Source organism: Aphis gossypii, unplaced genomic scaffold (genome assembly GCF_020184175.1).
Source record: "Aphis gossypii isolate Hap1 unplaced genomic scaffold, ASM2018417v2 Contig00799, whole genome shotgun sequence".
NCBI lineage: Eukaryota > Metazoa > Arthropoda > Insecta > Hemiptera > Aphididae > Aphis > Aphis gossypii.
In genome coordinates this window covers 30109-56795 of record NW_026083287.1, presented here as the reverse complement: position 1 = coordinate 56795, position 26687 = coordinate 30109, and the positions used below count along the sequence as shown (strand labels likewise).

Below are 26687 nucleotides of genomic sequence, written 5' to 3'. Positions count from 1 at the left end.
AATATTTATGCTAATTTATACATTAATATTATAAATTTAGTGTCCAAGTAGACTGTGGACATTAATCTATAATCAACAAATTGGTTAAATTTATAAAATATGTAATGGTACATTTTAAAAATTAAATTTCAAATTAATCTAGAAAATATGAACACTGATATTTTATTATTTGTAATAACACAATATTTAAATAATTTTTAATTGTTATACAATTTCAAACCACTATTATTCACCTGAGTCTTTTCAGAGTTAATATGCAAAATATTTCAAGCTACACAATTCTTTTATATTTAGGGAAGGTAATATAATATATTTATAGCATGCGTAGGTTTATTCTAAATGTTGATTGTAAACACGATACCTTAAATCTTATGTGAATGCTTGGATAGTAATCATCTAGTTTGAAAATAATTTATATAATTGTACTAACAGTTAACTTGAGTCCTTTAGTATTGACTTCTGAATAACAACAATAAAAACTACTTATTTCACAAAATACTAAGATTTGAAATGAAAACAATTAGAAAAAATAATTCAGAAAATAAAAGTTTTGAGAAATAAAAACCTTAAACAGTTAATACAATAGACATTTATAAATAAAAACACATATTTTTTCTTTCATAATATACCTATTACAAATTTACAATGATGAATGTTTCTACAATTTATACAAAAAAATGTGAATGCATAGAGCGTGAATGTGTTTTATTATAGGTATTAAAATGGGTGTATAGTGTCCTCTTAGTAAACTGTAAAATCCATTCAAATAGTTTATTAATTTTTTTTTTATTAATTTGTATTAATTAATATTGTATATCTAATATTATTAAATACTAATTAAGTTTTTATATGTATTTTTTTTTCTAATGACAATAAAAATTATAAAGAATAAATAAAGTGTACTCTGTTTTATTAAAAATTTGGTGTGACTAGTATATTGCTTAGAATATTTAAAACAAAAAAGGAATTTCAATAGTATATTAACTAACATACATAAAAATAAATTATTAGTAAATTATAATTTTTAAATTTTGACTTATTAATTTAATAATAATATTTAAAAAATATTGTATCAACATTTTAGAATCGTAATAATATTGACAAAATGTATTACTTTATACCTAAGTTATTTGATTATAATTTAATTACATTTGATTATAAAAAATGTATATTTAATATGATTTGTTGTATTGTAATAATATTTCTAAATTATTCATTGACTTTTATTTTTTAAACATATTTTAAAAACTAATTCATTATACAATAATAATATGCAAATGCAAATACCTTATATTGATAAATACTTACAATTTTCTGGCAATAAAATTTTTGTAATGACTAATGATGAATATTAGATATAAATATTTTACTTATAAGTAAAGGAATTTTAAATTATATGCATTGTAATATTTAAAATTGCTATTGGTTATTGATTATAGTAATATTACTAAATGTAATTCTAGGAGAAAATGTTTATTGTATATAATTTGTTGGAATGTATTGTATTTTTTTAGTCCTTTATTTAATTATTATAGTTTTTAAATTTTCAACCAAACATATTAATATGTATATATAATATTATTTAATATATATAATATTAATATGTATATATAAATATTTACATAGCATATTTCATAATTAATTACCGAATATAATCGTGATTGGATGATAGTGATTATACTAATCATATATTTAAAATCAAAAAATAAAATATATAGTTAGTGTTGTTGTAGTATTTATAATATAAAATACTATTAATCAAATTTAAAATAAATCTAGAAAATATAAACACCCATATTTTATAATTGTATGATTTTAATTGTCAAAATACTACTGTTTACCTGAATCATTTTCAGAGTGAATATGCAAAATTTCAAGTTCCAAGCTACACAATTCTTTTATATTTATAGCATGAGTAGGTTTATTCTAAATGTTGATTGTAAACACGATACCTTAAATCTTATGTGAATGCTTGGATAGTAATCATCTAGTTTGAAAATAATTTATATAATTGTATAAACAGTTAACTTGAGTCCTTTAGTATTGACTTCTGAATAACAACAATAAAAAATCCCTTTACTACTTATTTCACAAAATACTAAGATTTTAAATGAAAACAATTAGAAAAATAATTCAGAAAATAAAAGTTTTGAGAAATAAAAACCTTAAACAGTAAATACAATAGACATTTATAAATCAAAACACCAATAAAAATTAAATATATTTATATACATATTAAATATGTACCTATAATTTTCGTAGGATTATTTAACTTTATTTTGAAAACCAACAGGTTTGGTTATGTCCTCGAGCTCATAAACATACCGATTATCTTAATCATACTAAGTATATTTTTAAATGAATTTATTATTGTGCTAAGAAAATATAATTAATTAAAACGAACTAATAACTATTAATATTAATATCAATATCAATTTTTATTTTATTATTTATAGTACAATAAACAATTTCATCAAATAAATACATGCAAAGAATAATTTTAATATCGATATTAAATAATAATGGTCAGTTGACAGTTACACATACTACGTGATGAAACATTTAATGCTATTAGTGCGGGCACTGTAAAGTATTACTCGCATGTGCACTCTTTTTTTTTAGGATACGGTAGATAGTATTTGTAATCAGGTTCATCACCATACGTCTTCTTTTTAAGAACTCCCTCTTCGACGAGCCCGTTTTTATTATTTATAGGCAAAGTGCACAACTCTTTGTCAGTTGCTTTGGGACAGCAATTTAACATGCCACTGCCGCATGAACTTGGAGGGATTGGTCCCAATGACCTGATGGTAATTACGCATAAGTCCTTGGGCATACAAATTCCCGGCGCACCATTGGTCCTGGTGCACGGTTCAGCTGTAAAAAAAAAAAAAAATACTTTACATTATAATCGTAAGTTTTTAGAATCTTGTAGTTTATTTCAATTTATTTTAAACATTTCTAATTTCTACCGTTAAGACGAATTAATTTTATAAATAATGTGTATATATATATGTACAATATACATATTACATATATTGCGCCGATATAAAAGACAAAGAAGGTGAATAAATATGTATATTATGAATATTTTGATACTCTGCAACCACAAACTTTGAAACTTACCACATAAGTCATCGCACATTTGTCTGGTTATGGGCAGTTCGTAGTTTTCTTTGCAAGTGTGCAGTCCATTCGGCGTGTACAAAGGTCTGCACATTCTCAACTCCGTGTGGTAGTACCACCCGGTAAATTTCCAACCATTGATGTAAAATTCCGAAGCATTGCAATTTTGAATAACTGGTCGACGACATCTGTCATCTAAAAAAACATAAATCAAATTTAATAATACAGTTCTGCAGTGCGTATTTTAAAGTAAAGTTTAAATAAGTTAATATGTAAAATTTTAAATAATATCACTAAAAATCCATTCGATATTGAAAAATTAAACCTTATCATCAGAAATGAGAAAATAACTCAATTGTAAAGTTATTCATATTTATAATAAGTATAAATAGTAATCGTTCAAATTACGTAATAAGTTTAATTTGTTATCTGCTGACCGCGAATGATAGTTAGACGGACAAACTGTTAAATATAAAATTATTGTAAAAATGTACTTCAAATTATAGATTAATAGTCATCACCCATTATAAAAACCCTTCTAAAAAAAATAATATGTTGATTTTCGTGCATTGATTAATATTGTGTGTAATATTAAGGTGGAATAATTAATTTAATCTTAAAATAAAATATAAATAATTATTATAATACGATACCTTTGGCTTGGACGTCAGTGATTGTCAGTACGGCGATGAACATCATCATCCCTACAACACCTAGGATGTACGGTCTGGTGGCGAACATAGTTTGATTATCGCTTTTACGCAGTAAGAAATATTTGTTAGTGGAGTCAGCGGATTGTACAAGTGGTGCTGAAGAATATACTTGGTAGACTGTTGCCATTCAGCCAGCGACTACTCTCACGACGACCTATCGTGAAAGGGTGGGGGTGAGCGTAAACTCAGGTGTGTCTATTTATTATGTAATGTCACCGATTGGCACACTGTACGGTTGGAGGTAGTTAGGACGTGGCTGAAGAAATGTGTTTGGAAGTGGCAAAGGTAACGTAATCCTTGTCGGTGAGGGAAAGGGCGGGGGTTGTTCCAGGACCGGCAATTTTATACTACTAATTTGAAGGTTATTATTCATTGATAAAACACAGATTAAAAATATATTAATTATATTCTTTAATCCTTATTGAAGGAAAACGGATCGTAGAAAAAAAAATGCTCTATTTGGAAGATGACAGATACTGACAGTTATTTTTGTGTGGAAATGATTCATTTCACGGTAATAATATCGTGCAACAAATATTGTGTTACTTATCACTGTCGTGTCTCAGATATACGGTTACTACTTACTACTCTTGTTTACCAGCACACTTTCTAATTGTAGGACTTAATTGCGTTATCGGAATTTACATATACCTTTATTGGGTAAACATATGGCATAGAATTGCTGTAAATTATAATTTATGATCGAATTTTTTTTTATGTTAGCATCCTATTATTGCTATAGTCAGCAAGCCCAAACAACAACATAGGAACTTTCAACTTACCTTATCGCATCGACAGTGGACCGTTTCCTCGTCGTTACCTTTTAACAGTTAGGGAGGTACCCCTCCCTCCCACCCGCCATATCACCTACAAATTATTTGTTATTTGCATAGTGTATTACAGACAACGCTGTGTAACGATACGGTATATTTTACCGTATTTTTATTATTTTACTTTACTTTAGTAAATTTACCAATAAAAATATTTTTTTATAATAAATGGTATGATCAACATTTTTGGTTTTTATTAAGGCATATTTTAGAAGCCTATAATATGATTGTGCTTACTTAGTAATTTAATCATTATTGAAGTAAGATTGATATACAACTTTATTTTTATATTATTTTCTACAAAAGTTGGTCATTAATGTGAAGTCAACGTCGCTTTCCAAAAATACCTTATGAATTAAACAAACAAAAATCAAAAAATCGTAATTAAAAATGTTGATTGTAGAATGATCGACGAAATATTTATTGATCGCATAAGCGGATATCCTTTAAAAATGTTTGGGGGGGGGCTACAATTATTTACATAATTTACAAAATTATTCAATGCATACAAGTCATTAAATGTTAAAATATTTTTCTAGATCCATTAAAATATAAACAATGGAAAGATTGTACATAATTGAAAATCAGTATTTAAGGTATTGACCTCTTGTTAGTATTAAAATTAAGTACACAATTTAAAAAAGAAAGGTTCTATTATTTTATTGTGTAGTATAAATTATAATATGAATATAAAATTATTTAAAATGAAAGCGACAAAACGTTCTATTTCTATAATATAGTAGCGTGTTCTATGTAATACAATATATTTGTATCGAAAATCTATCATTATATGAACTTTGGAATACTTTATTATTGGCCATCATAATAAATAAATTTTTTTAACACATCATTATAATATATATGAATTTTACTTGTCATCGATAATTCGTTTAATATATTATACACAATATAATATAGTAATCAATTTTATGTTATAATACAATTCATAACATCAGTGAAATTTATTTATTTATGGATAATTATGAATTAATTAAAAGTAATACAAATTAAAGAAAGGAATAAAGGGAAATAATGTTTGTGAAGTAAATTAAAATTATACATCAGAATATTCTTTTTCTTAAATTTAAAATGTTATTTGCTTTTAATTTTTATATTAATTTATCATATGGAAAACAGTAACTAACTGAATGTATTGCATGGATAATTGAACTTTTTGTTGACTATTATTTAAACGTCTTAAACCATCACACCAACATTATTCACAGGCAGAGCCGGCGAAACCTATGGGCGACGCCAAACTAAAAATTATTTTAATTTAATTTATCTTTTGATACGCATAAACGAATAAAATTATCAATAATTTACACAATTTAAAATATGTATTATTATTTATTCGATGTATAAAGTATTTAACTTTAATTGAAAATACTTACTAGTTTTAGTTTAAAAATGATGTTTGAAATATTATACTACCTCCTTTATACGTACACGCTGGATCTTTTGATAATATTTACGTACCTATTTACGATTTACCCATTTATAAATAAATTCATTATTAGACGGCAGACGATAACACGCTACTGGCTGTAAAGGTAATATACATACAGCATTAAGTACTACTATGAATACTATTAATATATTCAACCTAAATGCCCGAATTTAAAAAAATAATTGTAGGTATTATTATTGAGTACCATACCGCCAAAAAATGAAAAAACTTCAAGAACCCTGTATCGAAAGTTAGAGCCCGAGCTTAATTAGAACTAAAAAAAAAAACACAAACATAATAAATAAATACTTTAAATGTTATATTATAACATAACTACTTCGACATCGGACGATAAAAGTGGTTTTATTAATGATATAGATAAAAATATTTAATAAAAATATTAAATAATAAATTATTATAGGAATATTAATATTATCAATAAAAATGAATATTTTCGCTCCACGCAAAAATACGGTTGATGGTCATCTATTTTCTTTCTTAATTTTTCAGTCCTAGGACTGATAACAATAGAGTATATAATTGGATTTATTGAAAAGTGTTTCACATTATTATGACATTAATACACTATAAACCATTTAAAAATATTAAAGTACCTATTAAAAATTACTTACGCTTTATTTTACGCATATTGGGAAAATACTATAGATATTAGATACCGTTTATTATGTTGTGTATTGGAAAATTTTTAAAAGAAAATCTTTATTCTATAGAGGGCAATCGTGTTGTGTTTTTGCAAAAACACGAAAAGTTAAATGGGTACTGGGGACGCGCGTGTACACGTTAAAACGTGCAGCACAACTGTATTACAATCTCTAGTAAATTGGATTTATATAAATTCAAATACCTACAACATACACTGTCATGCAGTATTATATAATAATAATATTCACATACAATCACAGTGTTATAACATTTCAATATATATATATATATATACCTATATATTGAAATAACGCAGTTGTTCAGTGTATCCAAAAGTTTTTATTGGTCACAGTTATTTATTATTATTATTTACTCGGATGTCTGGCGTCAAATGCGGAGTGCGGATTTATTGACCGATTTTCTAAAATAGTGGTAGATGGTTTTGTACAGGTACCTACGTCTATAATCCCTAGCGAATAACGTCACAATTCATCATTATATAGGTAAGTAACGTTGTACATTTATTTTTTATTTTCTGCAGATATTTGAGAACAGCACATATTACCTATATAGTACACTAATGTATTATCCATCTACTATGCGTACTTACCACCCACCGCGCGTTCAAATGAATTGTTATAAAATGTGTTGCGTTTGTGTAATTGTGTCTCACACGTGCACGGCGGGTAATGACTAAGAAATTTGGACGTATATATATACGGTATATATAGCTATAGATATAGTTGGTATTATTCGATCAAATATTTTGGGGATGATGTTCTTTCTATAAACATAGACACTAGACAGTAATTTATCGACGCACCGGAAATGGCGTATATTATATTAAGAGCAAGGTATATAAGAAAAGAGATTATGGGCATATAACATAGTACTATATGTCTATATGTATTGTCAGTTCGAGTCTAAGCATGAGGGACTCGTAATACGTGATTTTATTTGTGTTTAAAAGAGACGACTCTATTATAGTCTATATACCTGAAGTGACCATATATTTTTCAAACATAATAATCAAATTGTACTCAGGTTAAAAGTAGGTATTTTTTTTATACTTGTAATGTAAAAGAAAAACCAAACTATAAGCTATTTTTTGAACACAACGATATATCTCTTTTAGACAGTACAGTTCTATATTATCTATAATATTATAACATAATAATGTAGGTACTTTTTTATAATTTCTACAAAAATAATTTCATTAAATAATATACATACTTGTAATATAATATACTCATTATATATATAAAATTTAAAATTATAATTATAATTAGTATGCCAATCATTGTATTTTAAGTGGTTAGGGGAATTAAACTTTAAATGAACATTATTTGTTGAACATCTGCTTTTAACCCGAATGCAGTTCGATCATTACCCATTTTTACCCGAATGCAAATCGACCATTCCTTTTTTTGGCTGCATACCTACGAACTGAGTCCAAATACAACCCTTTATGACAAATTGTGTCACGGGTTGTTTTAGAGTATATACCAATTGAGTCCGGCGAAATTTTTGGTATAATATTATAATACTAAATGAGTCGATGTTTTAATACATAGATATAAATTGATGATAGAATAATTTTTTTTATATTGGTAAAAATGTATGGGATAATTATTGTATGTATTCAAATTTAATTATTTTGTTATGTATTGACGATATCACGTCTCCATACAACCATACGTATAATATTAAGATTTAAGGCGCATCCAGACGAATTTTTATCTTCTTACTTCGCATTCTAGTACCGAAATACCGAATGTATTCTAGGTATTAAATGTTTTTGTAGCATTCACTCGTATAAAATCTAAACGAACATTAGCTAAATCGTAAACGTTTTCAAAGAAGATCATCGGAGATATCAGATATATGTTTTAATGAATATTATATATATAATATTATATAGTAAATATATAGTATTTATAGGTAATATTAGCTTAGTTCGTCAAAACTATACCAATTTCTTATCATCGCGAATGTCGAGTACAGACCATATAACGACTTAACAGTTATTGTAAACGGTATGATGGTTACTAATAGGGAAATTCGTATTTTTTCCGAAAAATGTTATTTAATACAATTTATATTATACCTAGTAAATTTTATAGTCCATGTAACTATTAATATTAAGACTCTATACTTAATTTTATAATTGCCTCAACCATATTGATAATAGTAAACTATTTTAACCATATTTTTAATTAATAAAAACATTAAAAACTGTAAAACTATAAAATATAGTAAACGTTACCATAACAAATGACTATATTTATAGAGTCTCAATAAGTAAACCTATTTAGTTATTTTTCCTATTAAATAGTTATATTTACAATAATTTGTTTAACTATAATATTTTAGTAATCTTTTTTCCGTGTACCTATTTTAATGTAATTTTCCTAATGTTTGTATTGATTATTTATAGTTCAACAGTTTTCAACATTATATATTTTGTGACATATACCTAACTAAGATTCTACAATATTTAAACAAAAAAAAAAGAAGGAGAATTATAGAATCAAAAAAAAGTAAATAGTAATTTTAAAAAAGCGGGTAAGTGGCTATCGGCGTACCGCTCTGCTATACATTAGATAATGTGTGGATCACTATAATATATTATAGGAGTGTTAAATTTGAATCCAATAATAGGTATCATAGTATACGAAAAACGGTTCTGAACGAAGATGATTTGACAGCCTAAGATATAATTTTCAGTAGTTGGTGAAAAAAGTGGTTTATGTTTAAATGGTCCGAATCCACCAAAATTTAAGTTCTTTTATATAACTATTGTAAGCTAAACTTATGGAAAATCTTGTATTAAATTTTCAACTTTTAGTTTCTTTTACAAAAATCTTTATGACGTAAACCTATAAAATAATTTGCAAATATTCATGATTTTGACGAATTTTTGTCAATGTTTGAATTTCAAATATTAATAAAAAAAAATTGTGGCTATGTATTCTTATATTTTTGTAATCACTATAAGAAAAACTTATGAAGAACTTTGTATTAATTTCCAAGTATTTTGATTCGACTAAAAATATTTAATCGACACTTCATAAAAAAATTCTCAGAAAAATCGAAAATTTCAGTTGTCTATAAATAGCTCAAAAATTTGAAATTTAAATTATGTTTATATTACAGTAGCATATTGATTATTGAAATTTAATTAAATATTATAAAGACGAAATACAAATAAGAATGAGTTTCTTAAAATATATTTGTAATAATACAGTCATATATATTATATATATATATAATATATATATATTAGCAGTGAGTTAAAAGGATTAAGCGGGGGAAGTATTCAAGTGTATGTATTAATTAAATAAATCACATTTCTAAGGAAAGTATAGTAACTACCCTTAGATGTGGTATTAAATATAGTTTATATAGGTATATATATTATGAAGAGTAAATATCCTAATTTTTAATTTTGCCTAAGAAGGAATTAAAGGAGCAAAAAATACCAAAAATAAGTTTTTTTTATTTGAAAGAGAGTTCAATTTTAAGACAAATGGTAACGTTTCTACTCACATTATTTAATTAAATAATTAATTTAAAAAGATTAGTGATTGGTCCTGGTTCATCAGAATTGCCCATCTTATAGGTGTAAGAGTTTCTCGTTTCACACAACAATTTATCTAATTAAAATCTTATTTTTGAAATTTATTACATACAAATGTGTGATTTTAAGTGTTTTAGATGATAGAAGTATCAGAACTTATTAGGTCCCCACTCCCCACACATTGCAGCGGTGGCGGTAAAATTGTGTCCGGACTTATTTTAACGCCATCGCCACCGCCATCGCTGCAGTAGGTGGGCACCTTAGGTGATAACTTGTATCCGGTTCAGCGACCAGCAGTCCGCTATACGTCCATTGTTTGCGCACGTTTCTAAGAAATTAGATAGGTTTTATCGTGCTATATAAAATTTTATTAGCATTGTGAACCATATCAAATTGGACAATTGTATTTTTTAGCAGTTTCTCTGCGTGAATAGTGATTTATTATTTCCAAACCTTGTATTAGAATCTTATTTGTATCTGTATGTTTGACATTATGTATTTATGTGTAGTCATTTTTTTCTAGGAGGCAACGTATTTTTGGATGTATTTATTATCTAATTCCTTGGAAACGTGTCCGATAACAAACATCATGACACGAAATATTTATAATATATAAGTTAGAATATAATAGAATACGTATATACGGGACGTAACTCGTCTATATGACAAATTCAATAACTTATTCAATATTTTCAAGTTTTTTTTTTTTTTTTGTTATGATTTTTAGAGCTCCGTACTATAATTTATATATGTTATTAATTTTTATTTTTTTTTTAAGATTACATATGTCGACCGGTTACTGAAAATTGCAATGCTTCAGTTTTAAATATTATAATTTATCTGTCCATATTTGATATTTTCGAAAACACTAAAATAAATTACTAAACACATAAAATATACTACACATAATCTATTACTAATATGTAATTTAAATGTCTGCCTCCTTAAAATTAGCTTTCCATTACCTAATACTAGCTATACTCTTGGCTTAGTTAAAAAACACTAACTTAAAAACGTAATAAATGAACGTTAACTCCTATACAGTTATACTGTATCTATGCCCAAGACTAAAAAATAAAGTAGCCCGTTCAAAAGTAAAACGTATTGAAATGTTTCTATCGGTATTAATGACAAATATATTTTTATTGAAAATGGGAACATAAAAATACAATCCCCCTCTCACACCTCTCCGACAAAAAAATTAAATATCGAGTCAATATGGTGAGAATTAGCTTGGTTTTTTAATTTTTCAAGGGCTTAACAATTATTTCTTATTAACAAAAGTGGTACCAAAACCTTCAGCAGACTGTCAGGTATAACAGTAAAAAATATTTGCCACATCGTTTTAATGCAGTTTTCTTGGTTAGCGCGGTCGTAGAAAACCCCTTACAATTTTAATATTTTATGATATAGTTATGCCTAAAACCTTCTCTGTCATGTCCTCTTTAATTTAAAAAAAAAAACGCACGACGATTGAATATAAGTAGTTTCGGAGTTTATCCCGAACACAAAAGAGCGACTTCATTTTATAATTTATATAGTAGTATAGATATAGATACAGATATCGATGTGTGCGCGACGTACAACGCGTACGAACGCCGGTGCAATCCATACCTACGTCATATAAAATCCAAAATATACCACTTAAATAATTGTAATTGTTTAGGTACTCCACTAAAACGCAACACTTTTGTAAATGCTTTCTTGTCGCACGGTGAAAATACGAAGGGAACCTCTATTCCACATTTCAAGTTCGTACGTTGCGTAGTTTTTGTGTTACAGCGATCAGCGTCTATTATATTTAAATAATATATATTATATTTATTGTTCACCGCCGATACGTATATTGTGCTGCACCGCACGGGCGCACGGCGGCTCGCGGGTTTCCAGCTACCTATCTTTTTCGTCCGTCGTGTAGATAAGAATCGTTCCGAAAACTTAATCGATAAAAATAATCTCGTGCATCGCGCGTACACCAATATTCCTAAATATGAAAAATACACACGGGCGAAGCCGGATAACTCGGCTAGTATACGACATACGTATTATAATATTTATAATATATATATATATATGTGTGTGTGTGTGTGTGTGTGTAAGTCCACGCGACTACGCGACCGTCGGGCGTCGACGTGAATCGTTCGAAGTAAAAGCATCGACGTAATATTATCGAAGCTACGGTACCAAAGCGCAAGGCACCTTATCAACCATCATCATCACGGGCGACTACGACACGACACGATCGACTCTCCGACCAAAGCTCCACGGCGGCACGGCTAGGCTGGACAGGAAGAGACGTCGGGCCGCCGCCGGCGATCGTTCTCTCTTGCCTTAACCGTCAACCGCACGACTCCGCGTTCCGCACGACCGTTTACGCCGACCGCCGACTTTGCATACTACAATGTTACATATTATATTTTTTATTTTTTTTCCAAAATCTCTCTACACGTTGTTTTGCTGTATTACGCTCCGCGCGTTTGTCAAATACATAAATACATCTCGTTACATTACCTATATCACTTGACGTCTTGTTCATTGAACTATTCGACCCACCGTGTGTGTGTGTATGTGTGTCACAAGTGACTACGTCCACGTCTACTACCTGGGACAACCATCATACAGGCCGCGTCAAATTGGCTCCCCGCAGAGGAATCTTCTCCGACTCAAGACACCGAAAAGGTAAGAGTTTTATTTTCACGATGACACATAGCTCGGGTAAATTGCTTTTATTAGTAGGTATTAAGATATTTTTTTAGCCAGAAGTGTGTTTTTCGGTTCGCTAGGATTCCCAAGTTAACGATTACGTAAAAAGTACGTACAGGGAATTCCGCGCGCCCGAGAATAACCGTGAAACGGCTTGAGAAGTAATTACATAACGTAACACCACCCCGCCGAACCGAAAATATATATAGGTACCAAATAAATTATCTCTTATAATATTTGCTGAAAGACTACCTCAACTGAAAATTATAAATTATTGTAACTTATAATCATGAAGATTAAAGATCTTTAAGATTTTAGATTATCTTTAATCTTCATGCTTATAATCTAACACAATATCCACTCTACAATGACTCAATGAAGAAATTCATTTATGAATATAAAAGACCGATTTCCCCGGTTTATTTTTAATAATGTAAATTTTATGACTATTTAAAAAATTCCATGTGGACAAATAATTAGTCATCAATATAGGATTACCAATATACGAACACGTAATATTATTCTTATCGTTATTTAATGAAATATAATATTATAATGACTGTTTATCGTTGAATCCAAATAATTTTATTGGATGACTGTTGACGATTAGACCATATAAGAATTTAATTGTAAAAATTAGTTTGATAAATAATAAAGTATATGCAAATAGCATATTATCATAAACTAAATTTAAAAAAAAATCGTAAGTATATACCTACATAGTGGATTCGTATTTTACATTAGAGATACCTATAGGTGGTTAAGTAACAGTCCGGTAACAGGTATTTTTAGTTAGAGTAGTTGAATATACCTACCTACTTGTCATTGCAAATAAGTCTCTGTAACTGAAATTTGAATTCCCAGTGTATATATAATAATAGTAACAAAATTTGAATGCTAAATATTTCTAAGTAGCTTATTGATTATCACTTAGAAATAGGATTTTTAAAATTGCACGCACCTATTTATTTCAAATAATACCTGCTTCTGGTACGTATTTCAGATAAAATATATAATTATTTTATTTTTGAAATTTATTTACATATAAATGTGTGATTTTAAGTGTTTAAAATGATGAAAGGATGAGAACTTTAATACAACATTTAGTATTTCAAATATTAAAAATCTTAAAAGAGATACATTGTTTTATAGAAATTTTCCTTTTTAAATGTATAGATACTTTTTAAAAAACTGAAATCCTAATACTTTTATAGTTTTAAAAACTTATTATATCACACGTTTATATTATGTTAAATAAATTACGAAAATAAAATATTTAATTAGGTTAGGTAATTGATATGGTTTTAAGTTTTTACTTTAACAACCTATGATCAATTTATCTATAGGTACTCATTACAATTATTAGTATTTTAGTACCTATAAAAAGAATAAAATAAATTTGTATATAATTTTATTGTTAGGTATTAATTAGTTATATTGTATTATAATTTTATTTGTGTTTTTATTATAGAGGTTTGTAAAACAAAACACTTATTATACGTATTAAGTTTTTATTAATTTTAATAATTTAATTTTAAATTTATATGTTAAATTTATCATTATTAAACGTATTCAAACAATTTACCTATACCTTTTTTTTAAAAAATTATTATTTTGTTGAATAAATAGGCGATAAATTAGATAAGTATTTTGCTTTTGGTAAATTAATATAAATAAGATTTTCATACATACCATAGTATATACCCACATTATGAAATAAAATGCAGTATACTTAAGTAACTACACATATAAATTTATTCCGTAACTCATTAGATGATTGTCTTTACTCTTTGTGATAGGTGATTACTGATCTTAAGAATAAAATAAAAACCTAGCTAAAATCCAGTATGTTTATAAATAATGATAGCTATAATTATTTATTATCGTTTTTACATATATTTATTTAATTATAGCTTAATTATTATTATAATTATAGCTTAATTTAATTATAGGTTAATTATAGCTTGTTGTCGCATTGATCAGTGTAAAATATAGAAGTATAGGTATTATTAAACAAAATGAGTTAATATTCTAGTAAAAATCAAATAAATAATTTAAAAAAAAAAATCTTTTGGTACCATAAGATCTATGAATAATAATTATTATATTTAGATTACCACTAAGTATTTGTTCTTATGATGTATGATTAATTCCAATACAAAGTAATAAAAGAAAATATGGATTTTAATTTTAAGTTGTATTGCTTTACATAGTAAGATGCCAAATACTGACATTACATATTTTATAAATGACAAAGGTAGATACAGACTGCAAAAATGGGGGTGGTAATGATATTTAATAAAGTTTATTTAATAAAAAAGAAGGTTATCCATCAACAGTCTTTGCATAATGCATAGCCCCCTTTGCCCTCGTCTTGTGTCTGCTCTTAAGTAAATGATAGTATAGTACATATATATACAAATAAATAATGTTATTAATAATGTTACAACATTTTTATTAAATACCTATACAAATAATATATTTTTGAAAATCAAAGTTAATTCCGAGGTTAATTCAATCAATTGATATTGGTTCCAAATTACAATTGATTACCCGGAAGAGGCAACTACAAGGATGTAGTCATGTCTTGGCGGCAAAGTGGACATGTAGTATAACCATGCTTAACCATACGAATGACGCAACTGAAGCAAATTCTATGATCACAGGCTATTAATCTGACAATTTCCCTGCGACGGTAGCAAATAGGGCAACGATATGACCTGGATGGGCAATCACCTATCACTATGATTCCCGTGTTGTCTAAAACGGAATAAAATATTTTACATTAATTCAGGAAGTATTACAACATATCATTCTTTAAATAGTTATTATTTATTTTTACAACTAAGGCAATAAGAAAAATGTTTTTTGTGATTAACTGTTTATAATTTAAGAAGTTTTGTGTTTTATATGTCTATAGAAGACTTAAGATTTTTGAGATCTTTATTTGCGACACCCAGTTTAGTGATATAACATGAATAATTGTCATGTTCTCTTAGCTTTTAGATTCTGAACGAAGAGATGAATGTATTGATTTTACAATGATGTGTGTTTTTTTTTTTTGCTTTTGTGTCTGTGTACTGCATAACTAGTCGAAATAATACTTCAATTCAAACTTTGGGGGTGGTTTCCGATGGCAAAGTGAATATCCTTGGTGCATTATTTTTTTTGCATTATTAAGGCCATTTAAACAAACTACCTTTTTCAGCAAATACTGGAAATTATATCCTAGGCTGACAAATCATCTTCGTTCAGAATCGTTTTTCGTATACAATGATAACTATCATTGGATTCAAATTTAACACTTCTATAATATATAATAATGATCCACACGGCACCTAATGTACTGCAAAGCGGTACCCACTTACCCGGTTGTTTATCTTGGTTATCCATATTTCTGATATATATATTTTGTTTTCACTTAATGTGTTCTTGGTAATTTTTTATATTTCTCTTTTCTAAAACATAAAAAATAGAAAATTTAAATATTAGAAAGCTCAAAATGTATATAATATTAAAACCACCCAAAACATTGTAATATCTTCTACCTTTAAGCAAAGTTTGTGTTGGTGTTACATGTTACAAACTTAAATTATGTTTATATTACAGTAGCATATTGAATACTGAAATTTAATTAAATATTATAAAGACAAAATATAAATAAGAATGAATTTCTTAAAATGTTTTTGTAATAATACAGTTATGTATATTAACAGTGAGTTAAAGGGGTTAAGGGGGGAAGTATTCAAGTGTATGTATTACGTAAATAAATCACATTTCTGAGGAAAGTAGTAACTACCCTTAGTTGTGGTATTAAATATAGTTTATATATATATGTATATTATGAAGAGTAAATATCCTGATTTTTAATTTTGCATAAGAAGGAATTAAAGGAGCAAAAAATACCAAGAATAAGTTTTTTTTATTTGAAGGAGTGTTCAATTTTAAGACAAATGGTAATGTTTCTCCTCACATTATTTAATTAAATAATTAAAATGACAGGTGATGTCATTGATCCCAGCTCATCAGAATTGCTCACCTTATAGGTGTAAGAGTTTCTCGTTTCACACAACAATTTATCTTATTAAAATTTTATTTTTGAAATTTATTTACATACAAATGTGTTATTTGAAGTGTTTTAGATGATAAAAGTATCAGAACTTCAATACAACGTTTAGTATTTAAAATATAAAAATCTTTAAAAAGATGCGTTGTTTAAATTTTCCTTTTCAAAACTTTCGGTACTACTTATAAAACTGAAATTCTAGTACTTTTATAGTTTTAAACACTTCTATTATCACATGTTTATATGTTAAGTAAATTACAAAAATACAATTTTTAATTAGGTCAATTAGTATGTTAAGTGAAGAATATTTACACACAAGTTAAACAATTACGATCAGGCAGACCCAATGACGTCACACTTTCACAGCTATTCTAGATTTGTTAATTATCTCTTAAAGTAATATTTTTTTTTGTATTAGATTTTTACCAAATTATTTCATTTAGCCATAGCTAGGTACAATAATTCAATATTTATAAGGTATTTATAGGTATCTATGAATAATAATTATTATATTTAGATTGCCACTAAGTATTTGTTTTTATGATGTATGATTAATTCCAATACAAAGTAATAAAAGAAAATATGGATTTTAATTTTAAGTTGTATTGCTTTACATAGTAAGATGCCAAATACTGACATTTCATATTTTGTAAATGACAAAGGTAGATACAGACTGCAAAAATGGGGGTGGCAATGATATTTAATAAAGTTTATTTAATAAAAAAGAAGGTTATCCATCAACAGTCTTTGCATAATGCATAGCCCCCTTTGCCCTCGTCTTGTGTCTGCTCTTAAGTAAATGATAGTATAGTACTGTAGAAGCATATTTATTGTTAAATATCTATTAGAAATAGTTTCTATTAAAGTAATAAATTCTAGGAAAAATATTGTTAGAGCCACTTTTAAATTTTACTGTTGTTTTAGGTCTGGGGTTATTGGAAAATTATTTCTAATTTCTTGAATACATAAATCATTACTCATGTTTTGCATTACTGCATTACAGAAATTCTGATGTAACTGTATCATCAAGTTAGAAATACATTTTTCATAGTCCTGGACTTTTAAATGATGGTAACATTTTATAGTGGCTCATAATAATAATATAAATTAATGTATTAACCATAAATGTAAAGTCATGACAGCACTGGTTTTTAAGAAATAATTATTGTAGAATATGAACTTATTTATACATCAAAAATGTATTATATGCAAGTATGTAATTTAACTAAAAAAGTGGTATCAAGAATTCACTAAAAAAATGAAAAAAAATGTACATATTAACTAGGATTAATAAACTATGCATTTAGCAATTATGATATAGATATCTAATTAAAAACATGTATGCAAATTAAATATTTTGAAAAATACTTGGCTCTTGTGACAATAAAATAAGTTGTTTATTTAAGATGTAATTAAGATTGTAATAAAACAAATAATTTTAAAAAAACTTATTTTATTCAATATGTGTGTGCTTAATATTTTTACATGTGATAGTATAATGTTGTATTAAAAAAAAAAAATTATATTATAAAAAGGAAGAAATTCTAATACTTATAGGCATAGAGCAAATTGAAATAGATTATTTCTACTTTTTAAACAAATCATTTTTTGTAACAATGTATTAGTTTTTTTAATCTTCTGTTTAGTATGAGTTATAATATGTTTTAAGCAAATAAATATTTGTGATCAGTTTGTGACCATAACCTGTATGAAAGTATTTTATACTTTTAGTATGTATAATTAATAGTATATGTATAACATGTTGACATTTTCATTCATGTCAATTTATTAATAACTTAATTCGTAATACTTAACCAAGACTGTAATACACAAAATCATAAAAGTATTCTGTCTCTGATAAAATTAATATAAATTAGATTTTCATTGAGTAGATAGATATTAACGTTATAAAATGTAATGCAGTAAACTTACGTAGTTAGGTAGGTAACTTTATACATATTTATTCAGTTAAAATAAATTACTGATACAAAATAGCAATTTTATTAGTTATTGAAATTTCTAATAATCGGCTAACATTGAATAATAATGAAATAATATAACAAGGTTAGGTTATACCGATTTAAAATTGAAAAATAAATTAATTTAACGTCTTCATTAGTCAAACAAATGAGAGATGAGTAAAGCATGATATAAATCTAATACAATCTAATATTAAATAATATTATATTACATTGTCATGAAAAATAAAAATAGGATTTTCAATTAATTTTATTTAGTTAAAAAATAGACACCTATTTATTATAGAAATAACAAACATTTTTATTATATAGTGAACATATTAAAATTGTCAATGTTATTTTTAAACTTTAAACGTTTAACGTTTTTAAATTGTATATTAACATAAGTAATTTAATACATCAACAAATAACAATAATAGTTATACTTAGATTGTAGTTATTGCCGTTATTGGTCAATGAAATTTACTTTGAAATTTTGTTTCTATTCACCCACAATTACGGTATCTGCTTTTTAACTTTATTTTGTATTGGTTTATGGAAATAGAATATCGGATCGGTTATATAAATCGGAATAACGGATATCAGAAAAAAATATTATTGACCCAGCTCTTGAGCTCTAGTAAATAATTTATTGTGTCCGACTACGTTTTCACGCCACCACCTAGACTACAGTGTGTCGGCTTTTAGAGTGGAGTGAATTATAGATAATAAATTATATAATATATTGTGTAATGTATACTCACAATAAAAATCCAGTGACGACCACACCTCAAGACTTCCGTGATGCTACTGATAAAGTTAATCGGACCAAGTAATATAGTAGACGTACACGCACAGATTATGCGCATGACTCATATCCCAAACGCTAATATCAATATAAATAGGCAACGCCCCAAACAGTCATCCAATAAATCTACAGCTGTTTCTTTTAGTATAGTTAATTGTTGTAGTATTTTGAGTATGGAGCGTAATAGAGATAAAAGTCAACGTATCACATGTATATAATAATTATAAAATAACTGAAAATACTGAAGCATACAAATTGTGTCGTTTTAAATATTATAAATACTATTTCTTGTTATCATGTTAGATTCCTAACCTAACGTCCTATCCCACCCACCGCACAGTTAGATAATAATTTAATTGTACTTTTGATGTCTTATATTTTATTTAAACAATTTGATATAATCTTAAATATTATTCAAGCATGTAGCATAACAAAATAACCCATTTTATGCCAATCGGTACAAATGGTTATATTATAAAGCAATAAATAAAAATAAAAAAACAAATAAGAATATAACGAGATCGTATATTATTTTCATTATCTGCCATTGACAATGGGTCGCACATTGTATATAGGTATTAATGAAACAAAATACAACGGTCTAATAACTGTGAAACGTATAACCTAGTGTTTCTCTAAGACAGAGGTCGGCAACCCGCGGCCCGCGTAGCAATTTTATGCGGCCCTTGATAATAATTTATAGTTAGTTTAAAAATATTATATAACACGTAATCTTTGTTGATAAAAATTGGGATTTCTCACGAGAAGTTAGTTGTACAATATTGAACAAAAATAGATATTATGTATAGAAACATTGTACACGTCATCTACGTTTCGTTAAACATCGATAATAATTTATTAAACAAAACGAAATACGACTTATACTTATTGTATTACTGAATCGATTTTCTAGTGAAATGTAATCGTCTCAATTCTGTGTTTCAAATTTTTGTACGTGTAACTCTATGGCTCCTAAACGAAAAATTAACGATGAGCATCGTATTTTTAAAGAAGATTGGACCGAACTTTTCTTTTTTATCGAACACGGTGGTAAGTTATTATGTTTAATTTGTAATAAAACCATAACAGTAATGAAAGAATACAACGTCAGGCGACATTACGACAATGAGCATAAAGCAAAATTTGAAAACTTAACTAGTGAATTAAGACAAAACAAAATAAAACATTTTTTAACATCTCTTAGTAGCCAGCAAAATATTTTCAAATCCCAAAATACACGTAACGAAGTGTCTGTACGAGCAAGTTCTGTAGTTGCTGAAATGTTGGCAAAAAACGGTCGCCCTTTTACTGACTTTGAGTTTTTTAAAAAGTGCATGTTAGTTGTAACGAATGAAGTATGTCCAGTATATTATAGTAAGAATTACTATAATATTTCGTTTACATAAAACAAGGTGTATTCAAATTAAGGCCCGTGAAAAAATTTATTTTTATTTTTTGGCCCTTGACACCAAAAAGGTTGCCGACCCCTGCTCTCTAAGTGGGCAATATTACCACTTTTAACCCCGGTTGATGTTGAATTTCACAAAATAAAGATAATAGGAAATGTTATTTTTTGTTATAGAGTATGTATACTTAATTTCAAAAAAATCGGAACAAATTTTTTTTTTAATTTTTACCCCTTTTTTAGCGGATGCCTACGTCATAATAGCTATCTGTATGCCAAATTTCAGCGCGATCTGTCCAATGGTTTGAGCTGTGCGTTGATAGATCAGTCAATTAGCTTACTGTTTCATATAATCATATCTACAGATGAACTTAGAGATTATACCCAATGATTAGCAAATGTGCTTCCTATTAGTAATGGAATGTGCAGTAAGCTTAGATTCCCTATGTTTAGATTCTTATCGCATAAACCATAAATGCGATACAGGTTCAAATTTACTCATTATGTATGAATAATGAAGTAAGTGGTAGAATTTTGGTTTTAAGTTTGTTTTAAATAATTCTAGATACAACTCATGGTGTTATGTAATTAGAGTTTTCAATAGTAAAATGTGCCCTGGTTGAATTGATTTTAAAGTGACTATCTGTATAATTTGTTGAAGCTGTATATATAATTGCCAAAATTCAGAATTAATAAGTATAAGGTCTCCACTTATAACACCTAAATGTCTGCTGAGACATAACACTTCACTTGCTGTCATTTTTAATTTTTTGTTACTTCCGATAACATCCATAGATATTAACTGAGGTTTGTTTTGGAGATCCAAAGGACAATAGTTAAAATACTCTATGCGATTGTTAAATGTATTTTAAATTAATGATAATTTCTTATAATATAACGGATAAATCATATGAACAAACTCCCTCCAAAATTCCATGCATTAGATCAACTGAATAATTAATTGTTATTGTTAACTGCATGGAAACCATTAACTCCAATCTATTCACACATTTTGTAGATACCTGTAAGTGATAGGTTATCTATAGCTATACTCCAAGAATAGTTTTCTTTGTTTCTTAGTTTACTGTCATCTTGAATAACTAAAAAATTGCATTCAATTTTAGAACATGAGCAAAAACAACAAGGATAATTTGCATTAAAGCTTTCGCTTAAACCTAGCATTGGGTGTAACCCTAAGTTATCCCTTATAAATAATAACAAGGAAAAGTAAATTGTGTAGTTTCGATTTTCTATATTTACATTTATTCCATTACTTTGTAAATAGTTAATTTCATTAATAAGTTCTTTAAATATATTTGTATTACCAAACTCCTTACTGCCATTAGCAAGAAAAATGTAATTTAAAATAACTGGAATTTTGGGGGAATACATGATTCAAATGATACATAAACAACCCCTATATTTTCCCAGCATGAGCACCAAGAAGAGTTAGTCTCATACTCATCAAAAAAAAAAAAAAAGATAATATGATTATTTTATCCGAATTATTATGTCATTTAACTTTCCAAACTTTATTCTGTATCAAACTACTAATTATTCCATCAGACATAAAATTTAAATTATTGTGATATTTAAGAACTGTTTTTCATACAAAAGGTTGTTCAAAAACCATTTTAAGACATGTGATTTGTCAAATTTGTGAAAAATCGGTTAATGTTAACTAAGTTATAAATACTAAATTATTAATTTGAGACTTTTCTTATTTTTATTTTATATTGATATAGGTATTTAATTAAAAAAAAAAAAAATTAAGGGAACTGATATTACTAAAATTGCCTATGTTTTTAAGTATGAACACTTGGAAACTCTGATAATATTAAAATGAATTGATTAAAATTAAATAATGTATTTATGTCTTTATAAATTTATAAATTAGTATTAAATGTACTGATATCCCTACTTTTCACGTGCAGTCGTGTATGTTAAGTAACCACATTTTCTTGGTAAATGGAGTAAATGTTATTTTACTTTTCAAATTTATTATAAATTAGGAAAAGAAAAATTTAATCGTTTAGACATTCATATACTATCAGATTTTGAAGTATTATACAGATATCTGATCATTATATCATAAATAATGGTTCTGCTAAATGTAAATTTGCTATATTGTACTTATAAGACAGATGGATGAGTGTCACTCAGTGATTACACTACTTTTACTTGTTTTATTAGGCATATTTAAATATAATTATGTTTATTTATTTTTTATATCATTTAAAAATAATATTTAATTAATTTATATATTTTTAATAATCGATAATATATTTATTAAAAACATTTAAAATTCAATTTTCAGATTGAAATTAAAGAAGACGAGAAAATGTAAGTTTGAAATATGTTTGACTTGTAAAATTTTATTTTTTAATTTTTTATATTGTTTTATAGAGTACTAGAAGAAGGACAGATCAAAATAAATGATAATAAGATGTTGAATTCATATGAATTCATTTATGATATTCTTATAGACTTTTATTTAAAGTAAGTGATTTCAATTCAAATTTTATAAATAATAGTTATGCATTATATAATGAAAAATAATGTTTTTTTGTACTATAGTGATTGGTATACTAAAAAATTAAGTGAAGAAGATAGAGAACGAACGTATGTATTTAGTACACACTTTTATTATACTACTCTGGCGAAATCATTTAATGCCTCTGTTTATCCAGCACACTACACAGCATCACAGATAAGACACGGAAAAGTAAAAAGATGGAAAAAAAATGTAGACATATTCCAGAAAGATTTTGTTTTTATACCTGTGAATGAAAAGTAAGAATTAACATAACTTTATTCATCTGTTTTAAATAAAACTTAAAATTATTATTTTTGGTCAACATTGGTTTATGGCTGTTATCTGCTTTCCAAATCTATCGGGTAAAGTTAATATGAAAGATGGAACTCCAGTAAATGAACCTGATGATGATGCTGGTAAATACTTACAATTTAAATATATTATAATTTTTAATATTTCATTTTACAATTATGAAATTAAATAAATCCTCTTAAAAGCATGATGTGAAATGTTTACAAAAACTCTTAGTTTTATAGTATTCGTTTAGTTTTAAATATTTATGTGTATATTATACAGATATCTGATCATTATATCTTAAATATTGGTTCTGCTAAATGTAAATTTGCTATATTGTACTTATAAGACAGATGGGCGAGTGTTACTCAGTGATAACACTACTTTTACTTGTTTTATTAAGCATATTTAAATATAATTATGTTTTATAGAATACTCAAACAGGATTTAATCAAGATTACATTAAGTATATCCGATTATAATATGCTTAATTCAGGCAAATATGTCAATGATAAGTTAATAGAATTTTATTTAAAGTAAGTGATTTCAATTCAAATTTTATTAATAATAGTTATGAATTATATTATGAAAAATATTATTTGTATTATAGTGATTGGTATACTCAAAAATTAAATGAGGAAGATAGAAAACAATCATATGTATTTAATACACATTTATACTACATTTTATACTACTATGACGAAACCATTTGATGCTTCTTTTTATCCAGCACATTACACACCATCACAGAGAAGACATGATCGTGTAAAAAATTAGACTAAAAATGAAGACATATTCAAGAAAGATTTTGTTTTTATACCTGTGAATGAAAAGTAAGAATTAACATAACTTTAATCATCTGTTTTAAATAAAACTTAAAATTATTATCAAATTAATTATTATTTTTAGTGAACATTGGTTTTTAGCAGTAATTTGTTTTCCGTACCTATCAGGTAAAGTTAATATGAGAGATGGAACTCCAGTAAATGAACCTGATGATGATGCTGGTAAATATTTACAATTTAAATATATTATAATTTTTAATATTTCATTTTACAATTATGAAATTAAATAAATCCTCTTAAAAGCATGATGAGAAATGTATACAAAAACTCTTAGTTTTATAGTATTCGTTTAGTTTTAAATATTTATGTGTTGATTAGTATGAATATATACTTCTATTACAATATTTTAATCCGAGGTGATTGACAAATAATGTGTACTAAATAAATTATAGGTGGATATCGGGGCCACGCATTACATATTCTGCTGTTCATGATCGTAGTGAAGCTGACCCTAATGATGAAGATCTTCGTTTGTTTGATATGGCATCAAGAGTAAGAATTTTTTTCTATAAATAATTTAAATCATTCAATAGCTTTCAAAAATGTTTTGTTATTATTTAATTTGGATATAAATATTTTTTAGATAAACCTATCTACAAAACAAGGACTTTATTATGAAACTGATGCTTGGGTTACAAAAACATTCAGATGAATACAAGTTAAACGGTAAAATATTTACATTATTAATCTAAGTTAATGTTATTAAAGCTTATTTATTTTTTAGGCCTTGCATTTTAGTGTTGGATTCCTATTCTGGTGGTGTTGACCGTGCCAGAATCACAGCTACACTACGTGGTTGGTTAGAACAAGAATATTTTGTTAAGCATCCAGGACAAATAAAAGATTTTAGTCCTGAAGCTATAAAAGGAGCTGCACTTAGGGTACCTCAACAACCGAATTATACAGATTGTGGCCTTTTTATGATTCATTTTGTTGAAATGTTTTTTAAAGTAAGTCAACTAATTATTGTATTTTAATACACATGCTAAATCTTACCATATTTTAGAGGCCGATTATGGATTACACTTTTCCGATTCGTCATTTAGAAAACTGGTTTTCTGTTGATGAAGTTGTTGTGAACTGCCGAAAAAGAAAAGAATTACAATATGTTATACTTAATAAGATGGAAGAGAAACGATCTACTATGCCCGAAGAAATAGAATTGCCAATTCTTGATATAGATTACATGTTATAAATAATTTCATTAACCCGTTTGACGTTATTTAAAATTGTAAAAATTACCGAGATTTGTTATTTAAAAATACATTTTAGGTTTATCAATGGTCATTTCAATTCATCTACTTTAAAATCAGTTTTTAAAATGTATTATATTTGCCTATTTTAAATTTGATATCCTTATTTGGTTATAGAATTTGTTTTGATAATAATGTTATGTATATAAAAATCCATGTGTATTAAAAGCTTAAAGTTTATATTTCAATATGCTGTTGTCATTGTTGTAATGTATAATGCTTACGGTTTTTATGGTTTATAACAATGTAATTAATTTTGATAATATAAATTATACTCGTACAAATATTTTTTTTAAATTTTTTTTTCATATAATTTTATATTTTTAAAAGCATGAATATGTGTTCTTATTTAGGGTTAGTTCCAATTATTTTGATTAATACATTGGGTATTAACTATACCACTATACTAAAAAAAAACTAACAAAATAAAATTGAAATAAGTATGGCTTAATTACAA

The 26687-nt window shown here is 26.6% G+C and overlaps 2 protein-coding genes and 1 long non-coding RNA gene across 3 annotated transcripts; 1 reads left to right on the top strand and 2 right to left on the bottom strand.

Moving 5' to 3' along the window:
* Positions 1–2417: 2417 nt before the first annotated feature.
* Positions 2418–3993, bottom strand: LOC126555316 (uncharacterized). Its single transcript, XM_050210257.1, has 3 exons — positions 3780–3993; positions 3127–3321; positions 2418–2877 (listed from the first exon to the last, which is right to left on the bottom strand). Exons 1-3 carry the CDS (start codon positions 3964–3966, stop codon positions 2594–2596), a joined length of 666 nt encoding a protein of 221 aa, XP_050066214.1. The 5' UTR covers positions 3967–3993; the 3' UTR covers positions 2418–2593.
* An 11619-nt stretch (positions 3994–15612) lies between these two features.
* LOC126555317 (uncharacterized) lies at positions 15613–20269 on the bottom strand. The gene is made up of 3 exons (XR_007606815.1): positions 19854–20269; positions 16434–16523; positions 15613–15825 (listed from the first exon to the last, which is right to left on the bottom strand). It is a non-coding gene; the product is annotated as an uncharacterized LOC126555317 (long non-coding RNA).
* A 462-nt stretch (positions 20270–20731) lies between these two features.
* LOC126555320 (sentrin-specific protease 6-like) lies at positions 20732–26466 on the top strand. Its single transcript, XM_050210261.1, has 8 exons — positions 20732–20947; positions 23620–23645; positions 23709–23801; positions 23880–24095; positions 25042–25139; positions 25370–25469; positions 25702–25927; positions 25984–26466. Exons 1-8 carry the CDS (start codon positions 20888–20890, stop codon positions 26170–26172), a joined length of 1008 nt encoding a protein of 335 aa, XP_050066218.1. The 5' UTR covers positions 20732–20887; the 3' UTR covers positions 26173–26466.
* The last annotated feature ends 221 nt before the right edge of the window (positions 26467–26687 follow it).